The sequence below is a fragment of the Lytechinus pictus genome, chromosome 2, assembly GCF_037042905.1.
Source record: "Lytechinus pictus isolate F3 Inbred chromosome 2, Lp3.0, whole genome shotgun sequence".
Classification (NCBI taxonomy): Eukaryota; Metazoa; Echinodermata; class Echinoidea; order Temnopleuroida; family Toxopneustidae; genus Lytechinus; species Lytechinus pictus.
The window spans coordinates 15590609-15608168 of record NC_087246.1 but is presented as its reverse complement, the minus strand read 5'-3'; the positions used below and the strand labels follow the sequence as shown (position 1 = coordinate 15608168).

The 17560-nt window shown below is 36.7% G+C and overlaps 1 protein-coding gene across 1 annotated transcript in view; it reads right to left on the bottom strand.

Moving 5' to 3' along the window:
- Positions 1 to 184: 184 nt before the first annotated feature.
- The window catches only part of LOC129254720 (homeobox protein cut-like 1), a 30209-nt gene continuing 12833 nt past the window's right edge, over positions 185 to 17560 (bottom strand). Inside the window, exons 7-15 of the mRNA XM_054893231.2 lie at positions 17357 to 17423; positions 14558 to 14711; positions 13943 to 14008; positions 13088 to 13216; positions 11298 to 11526; positions 9642 to 10325; positions 8596 to 9372; positions 7810 to 8370; positions 185 to 7547 (exon numbers count right to left, since the gene is read on the bottom strand). Of these exons, the coding sequence (XP_054749206.2) occupies positions 6775 to 7547; positions 7810 to 8370; positions 8596 to 9372; positions 9642 to 10325; positions 11298 to 11526; positions 13088 to 13216; positions 13943 to 14008; positions 14558 to 14711; positions 17357 to 17423 (3440 nt within the window). The 3' untranslated portion in view covers positions 185 to 6774. The remainder of the gene's footprint in view (positions 7548 to 7809; positions 8371 to 8595; positions 9373 to 9641; positions 10326 to 11297; positions 11527 to 13087; positions 13217 to 13942; positions 14009 to 14557; positions 14712 to 17356; positions 17424 to 17560) is intronic.

Sequence of the window (17560 nt, the reverse complement as noted above, 5' to 3'; positions counted from 1 at the left end):
CCCCACCCACCCTCTCTCTCTATCTCCCTCAACCCCACCTAAAAGAACCCCACTCGATCATTTCCCTAAAAAAGCAAGCAAATAAATTTCCAGACAAAATGACTGCTCTGACTCTTAACAGCACACACACACACTCCACCACAAACCATAAAAAACACAATGAATACCAGTGAGACCTCACTAATTAGAAATAATTAAAGACAATGTCTTTTATTCATGTATTTCTTAATGGAAAAATTATCCTTTTTTTACCAAGGATTTCATTCTAGACACCACTGAAATCCTCCAGTTCAATTAAAATTCTCCCTAATTTTACAATCTGTAGAAAAGAGAAAACGGACATGATTCTTTTGCTCAATATTTGTGACGTTTGGAAGTCAATTGTGTATCACCCTAGAGAGCAAGAAAGACGTTACCTCTCAGTGCAAAAGGGGAGTTGGCAAACGTCCTTGTCCTCGGGGGCGATAGTGGAATGGCCCATATTGATGAAGACTAGAAAATGCTTGCTAGTAAAAACACTTTCATCACTCATCAACCAAAAAAAATTGAATTCATATAAAACAAAATGATTGAAAGAATTTACCCCAAAACCAAAGTAAGTGCTGAAATATTTCACTTTGTAAATGATTGTAGGGCACAATAGAAGCTTGTTGCTTTAGATACAAATACATGTATTACAATTGTTGCTTCCTTTATGAAGTATGGTACGCAAACAAGTATTTCTTTGCTAGACATGAAAAAGGGGTTTACTTGATGTTAAGAATGGGTTTTAGAGAAAAAGCTTGGGAAAAGCTCACAGAGTTGAGGTCACACCAGCCTTAGTCTAGGCCGTGGACTAGTGACATTATGTCTATGGGAGAAACTGTTATCAAACTGCCTCATGGGCAACTCAAGATCTTACTCCATTCCTGAAATAGCATTTACTAGTTTTCGTCAACATGGGTCATTACTTAGTAAGTAGCAACTTTACCTGCGTATCATAGAACATGAATTGTATACAAAGTAATAACATAGTAATAATGGCAAGATAAATAGTAAACGTACATACGATGCAGCACAAAACACATACTACTACAGACTATGCTGGTTCTAGGCTGGATAATGCAAAATGGTCAGAAGGTAAAATGCTCCAAAAAAAAAAAAAATTGACACATTGTAATTTGTTAAAGTCATCAATTTATGGTATGGATGCCATGATTGTGATTGGCTGTTTAGAACTGTTAAAATGGTAAATACCATAGCAAAGTTACCATAATCATACATGTAGATATTTCTGTTCAATGTTTCAATTTATTTGAAAAGGCAAGTTATTATTTTCATATTGAACAATACTTTAAATAACAAACTCCTGGAGAGCCATGTCATCAATATTTCTCATCTGACAGTGTCTGACTGCTACTATGGTTATTGTTGGCGAAAACATCCGACAAATCCTTCCATGAAAAGCTCCCATTTTCTCCCAATTTCCCAATTCTCACATCTGATTTCATTTTGGCAGCAATATGCGAGATGTATTTAAATAGAATAATATTGTAATCAAAATATAATTGATACTTTTGGGAATTTCATTTATTTTTGTTTTTCCTTACCATTACCGGCAAATTTCAATACAATATTTTTTCATGTATTTATGAGAAACTTAAATTAATTTCATCCTCTGCATATTTCTGGGATAAATACATGTAAGGTTTCAGAAATATAAATCCGAACAAGTACACCATCGTAATGATGATCAATAATATTCTTCGGTTTGAAATTCTATTTAAGAAAATAAAAAGATGGCGTTTTTTTTATCTGCTACATTTTGCTCCACAGAGCCTGCTCTAGTACAAAGCAAATGAAACATCTATTACAACATGATGAATACACATACCTTCAGCCGTTTGTTTGAATAAATATGGATTTGCCTCTACGCCCAAAATGATTGAAATATAATACAATGAAATAAGTACACATCGGATTGCTTAATGCACTGGATGAATGATAATGACTTTGGCTGTGTTAGGTCTGACCAAGAACACTTCATGGTCTGACACGACAATGGGTTTTATACAAAAGAGAGATTATCATAAGAAAATTCAGTCACAGTTAAAACTTAAATATACTGAAGACCTTTTCAAGCTAATAGATACCCACTAGACGAGGCTTATGTTATACATAAGACTTGATAAGTGCCATTGACCAAGAAAAAACTACAGCTATGATTGTTTGTTTGTATGGAGAGAGTGAAAAATGACTTATACTACATTGAAAGGGGGATGGTCAGAACAGCTAGAATAAGTCATAATGCCCAAACAAATCAAATTCATGTAAGAAACTATCATAGCACTATCATAAATGCAAACGTGTAGAAATGTGTGGACTTCATTTCATTCAGACTACTGATTTTATTTTCTTTAGTTTCAATTAGGAGAAGTCTTTTTTTACCTGCGTGACAAAAACAATCATTGATGGCTGGCTGGTTCAATCCCGAACAAAATATTATTTTGTTAGCAGCACTTCGTTGAATTTCATACAGTATTGGACAACCATTATTAATATGAGAATTTTGAAATGCAACTGACAGATACTTCAAAGTGTAACCCTTTTTTGCAGTTACAAATACAAACATATTTAGAAAGAACATGAGCACCAATTCCCTTGAAATTTTCAGTATTGAATAACAATCTGCCTTCCATAACAATAGGCAGTCCTACATAATGAAGTAAATAGATGCTCGTCTGCTGACTGAATACTGATATCTGGGTCTTACAAAGAGTTACGATTGATCCAATCAATCACAACTATGGAAAGCCAGCAACGTCAACATCTAATATACATGTTTCTTCAAAAATATTTATCTAGATATTATGTATATTCATACATTCATTGTTTTCTTGACAATTTAGTATGCTTCTCTGCAAATTTCCTAAAGAAAACATTATGACATTGATGGATTTCAGTATACTTGAGGTTGATCCGATCAATCATAACTCTTTGTAAGACAGGGCCCAGGAGTGCAAGAAGACTCGATAAATAAGTCTACTAAAGCACTGCTCTGTTGAAAATCATGTTTAGATATGCAAAATGATAATCTATCACAGATAAAATGTTGCATTTTATCTGGGAGATATATGATCTTAGAATACAAATTCGATTTTAAAGATACAATGAAATATTTTCACAGATAAAATGGCTTTAGAATACTACCCCAGATAACTTAGCCGTCTTCAAAATTAGTTCAAACATTTTTTTGGGGTCAAATTATATACATGTCAAAACCTCTTTATTTATTTCCCTTTAAGTGAACAATAAATATGTTGCTGGCTTGCATCTGGTAAGAATATAATTGTTCATGAATACATTATTCTATATGGCATCGTTTAATATGGCACAAATAATTTTCCTTCGTCTTGACAAGGCAAATACTGGTCTTTATCTTTCTCATCCTTCCCCCCCTTTCACACTCTCTCTCCCTCTCTCTCTCTTCTTCTTCTTCTTCCAGAGTAAGTGCTGAGCACTTCAAGAAGATGAGGATAAATGCACTGGTTGTGTGTGTGTGTATGAGTGGAACTTTTCACATACTATTATTTCATATAAAAGGCTCTTTTGTCCTCTATTTCTCTAATAATTTATTGTACCATGTTGTTCTGAATAACGTAAGAAAAACATTACGTATGAAAATCGTATGAAAATCATTACGTCTTTAGTAAAAAAAAACGTGTTCCACCATTTTCCATTACTCCCCCAATGCCCCCTTCTTCCCCTTAAGCTCTTAAAAAAATTTAACTCCTGATTTTCAATGTTTTGCTTCAAAATAACACATAACATGTACATCATAGATGCAGAATGTAATGGTTAATCTGAATAATGAAGCAGTGTTATGACAAAAATGTAAAATTAATGCATTCTCTATGAAAGCAAAGGAAGGCGTTTGACAATTGAATTTCCTGATGGTTTGTGCTCAAATCTTTGGTGGTATACCTTCACTTTTCATATCCCTGCAAACATTTCTCACACATCATAAACTAACATCAACTTTTCAAATCTGGAGAGTATTTTCCCCATTCCTCTTTAAATCAAGATCTACTATTCTGTTTATCGAAGTCAGATCTCTTTAAACACCTAAAATAGCTTGTAACGAAACCCAACTATTTACCCATACAGAAATAAACAAATCTATGAATTATCTCCAAGGTTTAAAGAACTGTATGGCTGGCTAGCGCTAGTTACTGTTTGTTTCATGACAGTTACATGTACACTCATGGCCGTACGCAGTGGGGGGACCCAGAAATTTCGAAAACTTACATTTTATTACGCTCCCTCACTTTTTTCGAAAAAGTTTATGCATTCTGCCCCCCCCCCCCGGATAAAATTTCTGCGTACGGCCTTTTCTACACGTGTGCCTCTAATCCTTTTCAGGATACCATCATTAAGTTTTAATTCAATACATGCATATCTCATCTTTTACTCACGTTTTGATCACATATCATCATGTGCCAGCATACCTAAATATCAAGTCAGTGCACATGTCCTTGTCGATGCTACTTTCAAAGAGTTGGCTCATAATTGCGTATTTGTTCCTGTATCTCATGTGGTAACATAATCTAAATTTTGTGAACAGTATAAAAAAAAAGTTGTCATAAAGCTGTTTGGAAGTCACCCCCCCCCCCCATTATGACTGCCATAAATGACAGTTACAGTGCTCTGCAGTCAAATCTATCTATAACAAGAAGGTCATCTTCCATTCCATTATCCTTTGAAATCATTCTGAACAAGCTCCCGTAAGTTCTAACACTAAAATACTATCGCCAAATATGCATGGAAAATTCTGATATGAATTTGAAAGTTTACAGATGAGTTTGCAAAGCAATTAATGAGACAATTACTAGTTCATGTGAGCTTTGCTTTGCTCAAATGTACTCCATCTTGAAGCAAAGAAGTTAAACCCTTTTGTAAAACTAAATACAATATGAATGCATAATTATGACTGAATACTCCCCTAGCATATTTCATGATCCTTTTTCTTTTTCTCACTAATACATGTCATGATACAATGAGTGTGTATATATCGCCAAGCTAACAAATAAATATTGAAGACATGGTAATGAATAAATGAATAATATCGAGAATGAATACCTAAGTACTTTGAATGGAGAACAGAATACAGCAAGATAAAATAAATAGAACACATAAGGCAAGTACGACTGACTACATTTGCTATCTTCTACACACTTTGTGTACTGTGCTAACACTGAAACAAGAAAATAGATTACAAGATTAAGTAAAAAGAAAATTATGTACAAATTTACACAAAAGAGAACGAAGAATACTTATTTGAACCCATGTTAGAATAAGATTTTTTTCAAAAGAATATACTTTCCATATCAATGAAATTAAGATTTCAATAAGTGTTTGATACCAAAGCTCTTGATCATAGAGGATCCACATTTAACATTGGAAAGAATTAACGTACATGGCACATAAAATATGAATATATTTATAATATTGTTTGAGTTTGGTAAATAGCCAAGAACGAGCACCAATTAAAGCAGTTTTTTGTTTCAATTTCAAATTAATCAACTAAACATGTTTACATAAAGTACTTTGTAGTTCATTTTCATATAATGTTAGCTTTGAGAGATAACAGATTAAAATAGAATAACATCAATGGAAGTACATATAGTTGTTTGTTTACCCAGGTCCAATCCCACACATACCCCCATTTTGCCTCCTTCCACTCTAAGAGTAGGCAAGAAGGGAGGGCGTCGGTGTCAAAAGGACGACAATTAATTAAAGTTGGACATGTTTTTTTAGATTCAAATGTTTGAAGAAATTTTCCAATAAATCAGATGCATGCAGTCAATACATGAAAGTAAACTATGTATTTATCACCATTTTCATACGCTTACCAGCAATTGTGATTCATAAAAATAGAAAATTTACGGTAGTTTTACACATGATTCATTGAAATAAATAGCTTATTACTAAGATAGTAATAACTGGCAAGTAGGAAAATAAAGTTAATATTTTCTGTTTCCATATCATCATTCCATTTAATATCAAAATTCAAGTTGGGATTCACAGTGATTTCATACGAAAATTGGTTCACTTTGGTATCTACCATTTATGCTCACAAGTAGTGTAAAAGTGCAACATAATTCACTTTGAAGATTCTGCTCCCAAGTTGCTTTAATCTTGTGATATCGAGAATTTAAACGTCATCAGGCAAGCACCACAAATTATATCCTTTTTTCACTTCACTGCCTTCTTTCCAATAATAATTTAGGATGATGCCTATGAAAAACAGGGTGTACTAAAATGAAATTGTGCTTGTATGCACTGTTTGCAACAGTATGCTTTTGGGAATGTTATCAAATTAAATTAAAAAAAAAGAGGGTTCATTAGAAAATAAACGGAGACGTGGAATGATACAATGGACAAATCAATTGGTTTACATTTTAATCAATTTTGATAAATGACTATTATCAAATTCATCAATCAACACCGACATCTTTAACTCTTTATTTGATCATCGTTAAATAGGAAAGCTCATTTTGTTCAATAAATACCACAAAAATAGAAAAATCACTTTAAAATTTAATGAAGACATGGTCTAGACTGCCATTGGAAGAAGCCACCTGGCTGCATGTCTATTACAGGCAGTGAATACATGTGAATCACAGTGAAAAATACGAGGCCCCAGACTTTATAATCCCTGCCAAACAGTTGTTTATTGCATTCACAGGACAATCTAGAAATGTAAGTGGATGGGGGATTTGTCTCCAAAAAGTCTTAAAAATCCCATTCCCCTTTCTCCTCCTTTACGCCATTCTGCAACCTTTGGACAGTGTCGTCTGCACCATGCTTGGGCCTCTTACTTCCATTCTCTATTTTGTCCACAGCACGCACATTTTGCTCTTCTTCCATGGCATTGTCATGAATGGCATCTTTAATATCCTCCTCCTCTTCCTCCTCTACCTCCTCCTCATCATCATATTCCACATCCTCCATCTCCTCCTGGCCTTCCATCCAATCCTCTGGCTGTCTCACTTGGTACCTTGCTCTTTCCTGGTTTGGAACATCCTCCTCTCTGCTCGCATTCTCCAGCGCAACGATGGCCTGCTTCAAATCGTTCACCCTCTCTTCATCCATCCGTTCACGTGGCGAATCTTCCCGAACATCCCCATTTTCCCTTTCCTGTCGCAACCTCTCGTCCAGCACAGCCCTGCGGGACACCTCCTCTTGCATCAAGGCATGCCTGGCGGACATATCACTCTCTGTGTGGGTGTGGAACACCAAACGGTTCTCCGGATCCACGTTGGCTGCTCCACGCTTGAGTCTCGAGCGGTGGTTATGGAACCAGTTAATGACAGTGGATGTTGGTAGATTCAGCTGTTCAGCTAAGGCATCTATGGTGGCCTGTGTGGGATAAGGTTCCTTGTCATAAGAAGCTTTTAGACAATCTTTTTCTTCAGGTGTGAGCAAGACACGGGCACGCTTTGAAGGAGGACTTCCAACACCTTGAGAATTACCAGGAGGCATGTTCACCATTACATATCTTCTTGCTGAAACAACAAAAAGAAAAGAAAGATGCATAACTATTTTAAGTAATCATACAATCACTTTTCCTCAAACAATGCTAGGCAATATTAAAGTATTATCCTATTCTATCTGAGGTAGGGACTATGAGGCATAAAACATAACTCTATATTTTCATGACAGGATTGTTTGGATTACTTCCCAAATATCTATTTAAATCCCTATCTTTAGATCAAACCATCATTACTGATAAATGTTACACCAACTCTAGTAAAAGACATCACTAACCTTTTCTCTTTGGCTTGTAATTCTTGACTTTGGCAATGCCTTCCAGGTCCTGTAACCAGAGGTACATTCTGACATAAGGCTCTCTTCCTTTCATGCTCAATTTGAGCCACATCTTTGGCTTTGATAGAAGGTCACTAACTGACCCCTGAGTCAGTCCAAGAACTGCTTCACCAAAGGCCTTCTGACCTAGGCCATGCTGCTGAAGAAGGTTCTTAACCTGCTGCGTTACAGCAAAGGTGTCTAGGTACTCTATCATTGCTGCCTGCTCATGGACAGGAGGAAGCTCAGGCATGGCGTTTGGAGAGGAAGGACTCTGAAGGTATGCTCTTGGTGACGGCGTGGGACGAGGGGACGATGGGGGCTGAGACAATGGGGCAGGAGAGGTTGTTTTGGGAGTTGGGGTGGAGTTGGAAGAGTGAGGGGAAGAAGTAGAACTTTGGTGGTGTGAGGATTTTGTGATATGCGTAGCTGGAAGCAATGGAAGCGGTTGATCTTCTACACTCGGACAAGGACTTGAACAATTGGAGTTCGGTGTTGTAGTGTCAGCTTGGAAAGAATTCGCTGTATAAAATACAAAACGAGTAAGTATTAATCTTAATATACTGTGAAATAATTGAACTGAACATCATAAATCAGACATTTATTGAAAACTAATGAAAAACAACCTTAATAGTCAACATAAGTACCTAAAACATTAAGAATGTACTAGGACGTAATAATTTTGAAAGAGCTTACAAACTGAACATGGCAATGATGAACTTATAATGCAGAATTGATTGTACTTACACATATCAGTGAAGGAATAGTTTCCTCTGCGTACTAGCTCCTTGAGTTTGTCCATCCTTCCTCCACGATCAAGCCAGATTTTCATTCTAATAAAAGGCTCTTTCCCTTTGATAGTAAGCTTGTCCCATGTTTTTGGCTTGGACAGGATATCACTGACACTCCCCTGGGACATGCCGATGATGTGCTCTCCAAAGACCCTTTGGGGTATGTTTCCCTTGACGAGCAGTTCTCGCACCTGCCTTGCAATATCAACTGTATCAAGTTCTTTACTGTTTTCATACTGATCACAGGACAGAGGTGGCAAGATCCTCTTGGGAGCTCTTCCAGGACCATAACCTGCTGTCATGGCACTATTGTCATGCATCATAGCATGAGTTTTGTTGATATTTTCTAGAGTTTCTTCAACCTTTCTGGCAATGTCTCCATTTAGGTTCGGTGTTGGAGGCTCTCTCCCATCGCCCGATATAGATCCGAGAGACCGCCGCCGAAGGTCACGTAGATGTCTCATATCAGAGCCCATAGACATATCTAAGGCTTCACTCTCATTTCTTAGAGGAGTCTTTGGGGAAAACGAGTGTGTACTGTCAGGACTTGAGCGCAGAGAGTGTCTGTCATACTCCTCTCTTTCATGGGCTATACGCCTAGCATGTTCATGAGCCATGGCTTTCTGGGCTTCCATTTCTTGTTTGGCAAGAGCTAAGATGTTGTTGATGGCTTCATCTGAGGAAGCCTTGACAGGAGACGCTATGGCAGTGGGTCCTGGAGGAGATTCTTTACCTAAAACATGAAAAGATAATATAGTTGAACATGATATCTATAATTTTGTTTTTCTGTTGTCAAACAGGATTAAGTATTTTGTTACTAAAGATATTTCACATTTTAAATTCCAAGACTGCATTCTAGATTAAATATCAATAAAGCTATAACAAAGAATGTTCTACCAATCTACCGTAAAGTATTTTGAGCGTTAATAATTCCACTACAGAATACATTTCATCAATGAGATATTAATTATTTAACAGCTAAAGCAAGCTTGAATTATTTACCTTTTTTCTGAAGATTAAAAATCTTGAGCCTCTCGAGATGGTGATGACTGGATAAGAACTGAAGCATCTTGATGAATGGTTCTCTTCCTTTGGCTGTCATCTTGTCCCATGGTTTAGGTCTTGAGAGCAAGTCACTCACTGAGCCTTGGCTCATGTTCAAAACCACCTCCCCAAACAGTCTCTGACCTATGTTATTATCAGCAAGAATGTCTTTGATTCTCCTTGCAACCTGTACTGTATCCACCCACTGGTGTGACATGGCCAGTTCCCTGAGGGCTGCTTGCTGCAGGGCAGCCTCTCTGGCTGCCAGTTCTCTGGCCGCTGCTTCCCGCACAGCAGCAATTGTGTTGGGTGGTGTCTTCGAAGGCTGAGGTGGCTCTGGCGTATGGGAGTGGCTGGTGCTTGGAACAGGAGACTGGGACATTGGTGTAGGCGGTTGATGAAGGTGCGACGGGGCCATGGGGTGGATGAAACCCATGTGAGGGGCAGAGGCCGCAGCAGCAGCAGCATGGGGGTTCAATGTCGGTGGCATCACAATAATAGGTTGGATGATCGGGGAACCCGGGACTTGGGTGTTCATGGCTGTTCGTTGGTGGTAAGCCGCTGCAACTTCCTGGCCAATGAGTGATGCAAAGGCTTGAGCTTGGGCCAGCCCTCCAGGTCCTACCCTACTCCCTCCTCCTCCTGCAAGAGAGATGAGGCAAAATGCACTAAGAGACCTAAGACTGTCAAGACTGAGTGGAATGGTCACGCTCACAATAGGAAGTACAGCAGTCTGTCTGCACATATCCTTTTTCAGTTTATACGAGAGCTCTTTTCGGTTTTAACTCGTTTCAAAAAGTAAGAACTGCTCTTGGTGAGAATATCTCTTTGTAAAATCTTTCTATTTGAAAATTTAATAAAAATAACTCTAGACATTTATCTCAAGATAAGAGAAATATCTTATCTTTGGTTTTTTTTTTTCAGTCTTGAAATTCGTAATCAAGACAGTTTTGGTGGCAATGCCTCTACAAGTATTCTTGATAGAGGCAACAATAAATAAAAGAGAAAAAGAAATGAAAGAAAGAGGACAATGAGAAAGAAAATGCATTTTGCCTCTAGTTATTTGCTAGGAGTTGGTTAGGATTTGGAGAGCTGTTCCATGCTGCACCTCTATTGCTAACAGCACCATTCCAGTATCACTGTCTCAAGCAATCTGTGAACCATTTGAATGCTGTACAAGCATTACAGCATCTTGGTTTCTCATTTCATTTCTTCCACAAGGATTCTTCCCCCTCTCTTTTCCACCTTCATCTCCATAAAACTAACCAAACTACATTCATACAATCATGCATAACCTCAAAAGTGTTAAGTAAGTGTGTGCATAACAAAATAGTACATGTAATTGGTTAAAAACAGCTCCATTACAAAAGTTAAATAAAATGAAGACAATAATATGAATTAAAAAGTTACAATTATGGTAACTTGCATGGAATCCTTGAGTTTCATTGGCTGTTGAGTGTTGTTACCATGGTAGTTACCATTGGATACCAAAGTTGCCATAATGGTAACTTTTATACAACAGGGGCCAGAAAGTTTTATGCAAAAGGCCTCAGTTTGCAAGCACTGAACCTCTGTACTGAATAAAGATGTGCATAAGATCAAATGAAGACTTACCATTGAGATCAGTATTGTTGACTTTGAGTGTGGTATTCTCCGTCTGAAGAGCCCTGTTCTTCTCTAGCAACAGCATCTCTAGGGACTTGGGAGGTAGGGCATTGCTTCCCTCGCCTTCATCCCTCTCACTGACTGATCCTCCGTCAGAACTGCTGAACTCAATTGACTTGAGGACACTCAACTCTCGTTTGATCTCCTCATAGTCACTCTGTCCCTTCAGTCTCTCCTCCTGTCAGGGAAAATGAAAATGATATAGATTTCAAATCATTTATATTCACTTTTTTCAGTCTTTTCCAAGTCAAGTGGTGCTTTGAAAAGGCAAGAGTTATTCTTCAAAGGCGATTTTCAATTAAATTTTGTTTATACAGATTTTAATGAGAAATGATATACATCAAAGACAGCAAATCTTGTGTTTTACCAAAAGGCAGTCTTTCTATTCAAATGAGCTCTAAAAAAGTTTTTTCAGTCTTTTCCAAGTCAAGTGGTGCTTTGAAAAGGCAAGAGTTATTCTTCAAAGGCGATTTTCAATTAAATTTTGTTTATACAGATTTTAATGAGAAATGATATACATCAAAGACAGCAAATCTTGTGTTTTACCAAAAGGCAGTCTTTCTATTCAAATGAGCTCTAAAAAAGTTTGACTCTACAAAGCTGTAACAGTGAGTATACCAGATGTAAACTAAGTCACCAAGCAACACTTAACAATTTGTCAATATACTGAAGCTTTAATATGTGCACTCATCATAGGATGACTAATAGAGATGACCAAAAGCTGGACTTAGAAAAACAGGGTGTTTCACACAGAGCGAAGTCTGACTACAAGTCATGTTAAAATGCCAACATGCACACAATATTGAAGGCACAAATGTGGTGATGCATTATATACATGTACCTAATGCAACTGGGAATTTCATGAGAACTTTTATTAGTCAGGATTAAATCTTTTTGGAGCACCCCAAGAAGTAGCTACAGGTCAAGGAATTTCACTTTCTCTCTCAGGATTTCAATCTTGCAATACATGTATGCCTCAAACTAATATCACCAAGATGCCAGATGAAGAAGGGAATGATATCAAGTTATTTGGGGGAGCTAGGTTCCCACTGCTTTTGAACTGAACAACAATATATCATTTGCTTTGGAGGACTGTAAAAATGCTGCTGATCAGGAACATGAACAAATCCAAAGATTGAAATAGCATAAATTCAAGATAGGAGGGTGGGAAAACTCAATGACAAATGAACATTCTCTTTCTTTATATCCTTAACGAATGACAGGAAATGGTGGATTTCAACGAAGCATGTGACACTCGGGGTACAATTCCCTTTCATGTTCAGTTTCGACTCTGTAATGAAATTTACTTTTTGTGTGAAAATGACATTACTACAGTTTTTTCACTGTCAATTCAACTTTTCTTTGGTAGATTCAGGTTTCAAAGCAGATCTTTTTTTAAGCTTACATTGAAATGAATTAACATGCATACAATCATGGTTGGTCCATCTTTGTTCAATTGGAAGATATTTAACTTCCTTAGGTGAAAGAGTAATGCTTGTAAATTACAAACCATGTTAACATCTTCAGCAAAAGGTAACAAAAGTCATGGTCAGGAGCACAGCTTCACAGCAAGCAAGATTTGACAGCAGCTTCTCCGATCCCCTATTATTTTATTCATGCAGAAATTGCAGGATAAGCCTATTATTTTATTCATGCAAAAATTGCAGGATAAGAAGGCAGTGTGACTCTGACTTTTCAAGTATCTAAAATTGTATTTTTGTATGCTTGAACTATCGTACCAGTTTCTTTAAAGCAGCATTTCTTGCCGTCAGCTCCTCTTCAAGTTTCTGGATTCGTGCTGCCGTGGTCTCTCTGAGTTTGTTGCTTGAAGCTTGGAGACGTTGAACATCGTCAACCAGTTGGGAGATCTACATGGACAAATTGGGACAGGGTCTTGTTTCATAAATTTATATGCTACCATTACAAACAATTATTGAAGTCTTGCAATTTGAGTGGCAAAGAAGAAAGTAACCATAGGTTCTTGGCATTTGTAATTGATTGAAAAATCCACAATCCATGCGGCCATTTCCATGAAATAATCAACCTTATAGTATGTCTGACTCCAGTTTTCTTCACCTTTTCTTTACTTCTAAGCTGCTCCAGCCAAAATAATTTCTGGGCAATGAAGCTTCTCATGTGAACTAGAAAACAAAGAAAATAATTTCAGAAAATCTCATATTTAGGGGAGTGTGAGTACTAACTTCACAGAATTGCCCACATAATCATCAAATTTCCTTATTTTTATTTATTTTCATTCCTGCTGTGGTCCTTAATTCCCGACGACCGAGTCACAAAGAGGGTTTAACAGCCATGGGGTGTGAAATACAAAAATAAAATCAATATCCATTTCCTTGTATTTATAGTTACAAGCACAGGTCGTACCAGCACCATGTCACTTTTAAATGAACAGAAACAAGTAAAATAATCAATAGAATGAAACTTGCATCAAACCAGATATAAAGCACAAAAGTTGCACCATTTTACATTTCTAGATAAGGTCTCTGTAATATGATGGTTAGTAATTGATCAATAGTAAAAAAATCCTATAATCTCATGTTATGGGAACCTGTAAAGTCTTTAATACTGTTTCTTACCTCTTTCTCTTTAGCTGTAAGTTCAACTTCCAGACTAGACCTTGTTAGTATATCGATAGCCTGTTCCTACGACAACAAATAAAAAAAAGATTGAGTGAAGGTAAGAGTACAATAAAGAACTTCAGGTCTATGTACCATCTGCTGTACCAGATGTGAATTACAGTATTGCCAGAAAGAGGAGCTAAATATCACCAAGAACAGGCAAATCTATAGCCCAAAATACAAACTAAATGATGGGAATTGATTTGGTAATCAATTTTTCATGTCCAAGTTTCATGTCAGTGCTGATTTGAGTATGTCTAGAAAATGTTATTATTTATTGCAACACAGTTATACTATGCATCGTCTCCTGAATCACTGTTTCTTCTTAACCACCACTCCCCCCCCTACTTCCCCTGACTATCATTCAAGTAACTTCAAGTAATGGCAGACTGCACATCAATTTTAATAAATTGCTGCATATCCTGAAAATAACTGTTAGGGACGAGATTTAGCAACACTTCCCTAAATTACTGAATTCTTCCATCTACTGGAAATTACCATTTTAAATACAAAAACCTTGACAAAAGTAATTGCTCTATGTATAAGTTCTACCACTAGCGTTTTCCTACTTACAACATTGGGGGCGCTCTGCATCTGTTCAGCCTGATGTAGACTCTGGTTAGCAGACTGTAACTGGCCTTTCATGCCCTCAATGAGCTTCTCACTGGCTGCTACTCTCTGATTGGATCGCTCTAGGTCAGTCATCAGTAGTTCCATCTCATCCGACCTGAAAAGAAATAAGTCATTTTCATCTAATCAAGTAGAGTACAATTTTTTGTTTTTACAGAAGGGGAAGGTGGGGTAAGTTGAGCATAGGGGCAAGTTGTGCCACCACCCCCAGGCCAATAATGAATGAGTCAGACATTGTGGTGGTGTCATGCATTGATGACCCATTACCTAACCCTTAACCCCACCACATTGTTTTCAACTTTGAAACAAAAAGTACTTTTTTGTAGAGAGAAAAATACACATTTCAGCCAAAAAAGTAAACAAGTGGAACGCCTCTGGCAGTCTCGCCTGCATTACGCGATTTAATATAGCAGCAGTGCTAACTTTGAAAACTACTATAAAATAATCATTCACAAAAACACCATTCATATAATGACATAATACCACGTTCATTGACCATGAATGACATTTGAACGGTGACTTAAGACTTGTCAACTACACCCATGTCCACATTTCATTCACTCTATCCATAAACTTTCAAAGTTATGACGGCAATTCAACAATTACCCCAACATGGCCTAAGTTTATTTACCTTAACTGACCTTTGACCTTGGTTTTGTGACCTGAAACTCACAGGGGATGTTCAGTGATACTTGATTACTCTTATATCCCAAGTTTTATGAACTAGATCCATAAACTTTCAGAGTTAGGATGGTAATTCAACAAATACCCCTAACACGGCCAAAGTTCATTGACCTTTAATGACCTTTGACCATGGTCATGTGACCTGAAACTCGTACAGGATGCTCAGTAATACTTGATTACTCTTATGTCCAAGTTTTATGAACTAGATCCATAAATTTTCAAAGTTATGATAGTAATTCAACAAATACCCCCAACTTGACCAAAGTTCATTGACCCTAAATGACCTTTGACCTTGGTCACGTGACCTGAAACTCGAGCAGGATGTTCACTAATACTTGATTAACCTTATGCCCAAGTTTCATGATCTAGGTCCATATACTTTCTAAGTTATGATGTCATTTCAAAAACTTAACCTTCGGTTAATATTTGGAAAATAATTCTCCTAACATGGTCTAAGTTCACTGACCCTGAATGACCTTTGACCTTGGTCATGTGACCTGAAACTCAGGCAGGATATTAAGTAATACTTGATTAATCTTATGTTCAAGTTTCATGAACTAGGTCCGTATACTTTCTAAGTTATGATGTAATTTCAAAAACTTAACCTTAGGTTAAGATTTGATGTTGACGCCGCCGCCGTCGGAAAAGCGGCGCCTATAGTCTCGCTCTGCTATGCAGGCGAGACAAAAAAGGGTGTGAAATAGATCAGTGCTTTTTATCCACACACATCTTTAAAAATAATAAAGAAATAAGAACAATATTGTTAGTCCAGGTATGGATGCTCATTCTTATCATCTTTTACATGATGGATGCATAAGAAATGTGTGGATGTGAAAATATTGCATTAAGTTCGGACTAGGGTAATTTGTGCCAGCCAACATAGGGCAAGTTGAGCAATGGTAATTCTTATGGTAATGTATAATAAAAAAATAAAAAAACCTTGAAAAGCCATTGATATGCAGCCAGAACGGAGCAAATTCACATGACAGTTCTTTTACTCTTAGAGGATGTATTTATAGAGAATTAGCAAGTGAAAAGACTTTAAAGTTTAAATTAAAAATTGACATGCCGGTACTTCCCGTATACACTTTGTACATAGTTTTTGTGGCTCAACTTACCCCAGAAGGTGGCACAACTTACCCCTCAGATGGGGCAAGTTGAGCCATTTGACATCGTTTTTTTCAAAGGTCACAATGACTTTCAGTGTGGGAGTACAAAATTATATAAAGGTGAAAAATATTTCCCAAGAATCAAATTTAAAGGCAAGGTACTTAATACTACAATATTATTAGTCATATCAATTCTAACATGCAAAATGCAAAAAGTGTCACAACTTACCCCGCCTTCCCCTACTTATTCATAAGCAACAGTCAGTTAAAGAGAAATGTCAAGTGTGTTAACCATTTCAAAATGAGTTTGTACAGAATTCTATAAAATGACCACCCACGTATCTGACTGTATACATTTTTATAAAAATGTGACGAAGGAGTCAGGAAGAAATTGTGACATTGCTGAGAAATGTAATAGCAAAACAAGTATGAAATTGTCCAGTCTTTTTCCAGGCAATAATAATATAATGTCCCACATGTGCTTATCTGTGGTGATGATCCTTTGAATATGATATGATAATTTTCTTTTTTTCAGCTTAGATTTCAAGATTTCAGTTAATGCAACTGTTCAAGGTCTAGATTTACACTCATACAGTGACAAATAACCTTGGTTTTACCAACTTACCAATATGAAATCAGTGTTCAATGCGACTACTTTCATTCATTTTTAAGACATTTGATAGTTTGAGAAAAAGACATATATTCAATGACGGTATGTTATGATTTGATTTATTTCTGGCTCCAAAAGTTATAAATCATGCCATCAGAAATTAAGAATGTTTAAATTCTGTTGCCGGGGAATGTTTCATGAAGTGATTTGTGAGTTATTTTCACTGACAAATTTACTCTGAACCAATCAGATGCACAAATTTCAGTACCTTGTAATTGTCAGTGAAAAATCAGTGTTTCATGAAATACTCCCCATATTTAGATATAAAATTTGTCTTACTTTGCAGCTCCCTGCTCATCATATTTGGCCTTGATATCAAACAGCTCTGACTGTGTGTTATCCAATGCTGTTTAGAAAGAAGATTATATATATGCATTTTATAATCAACATACACACTACTATAAACATAAACAGCAGCAACTAAATCAATTGTTTTAATATTATCCTTATTATCCTTAGATTTTCCTTACCAAACCCCTACAC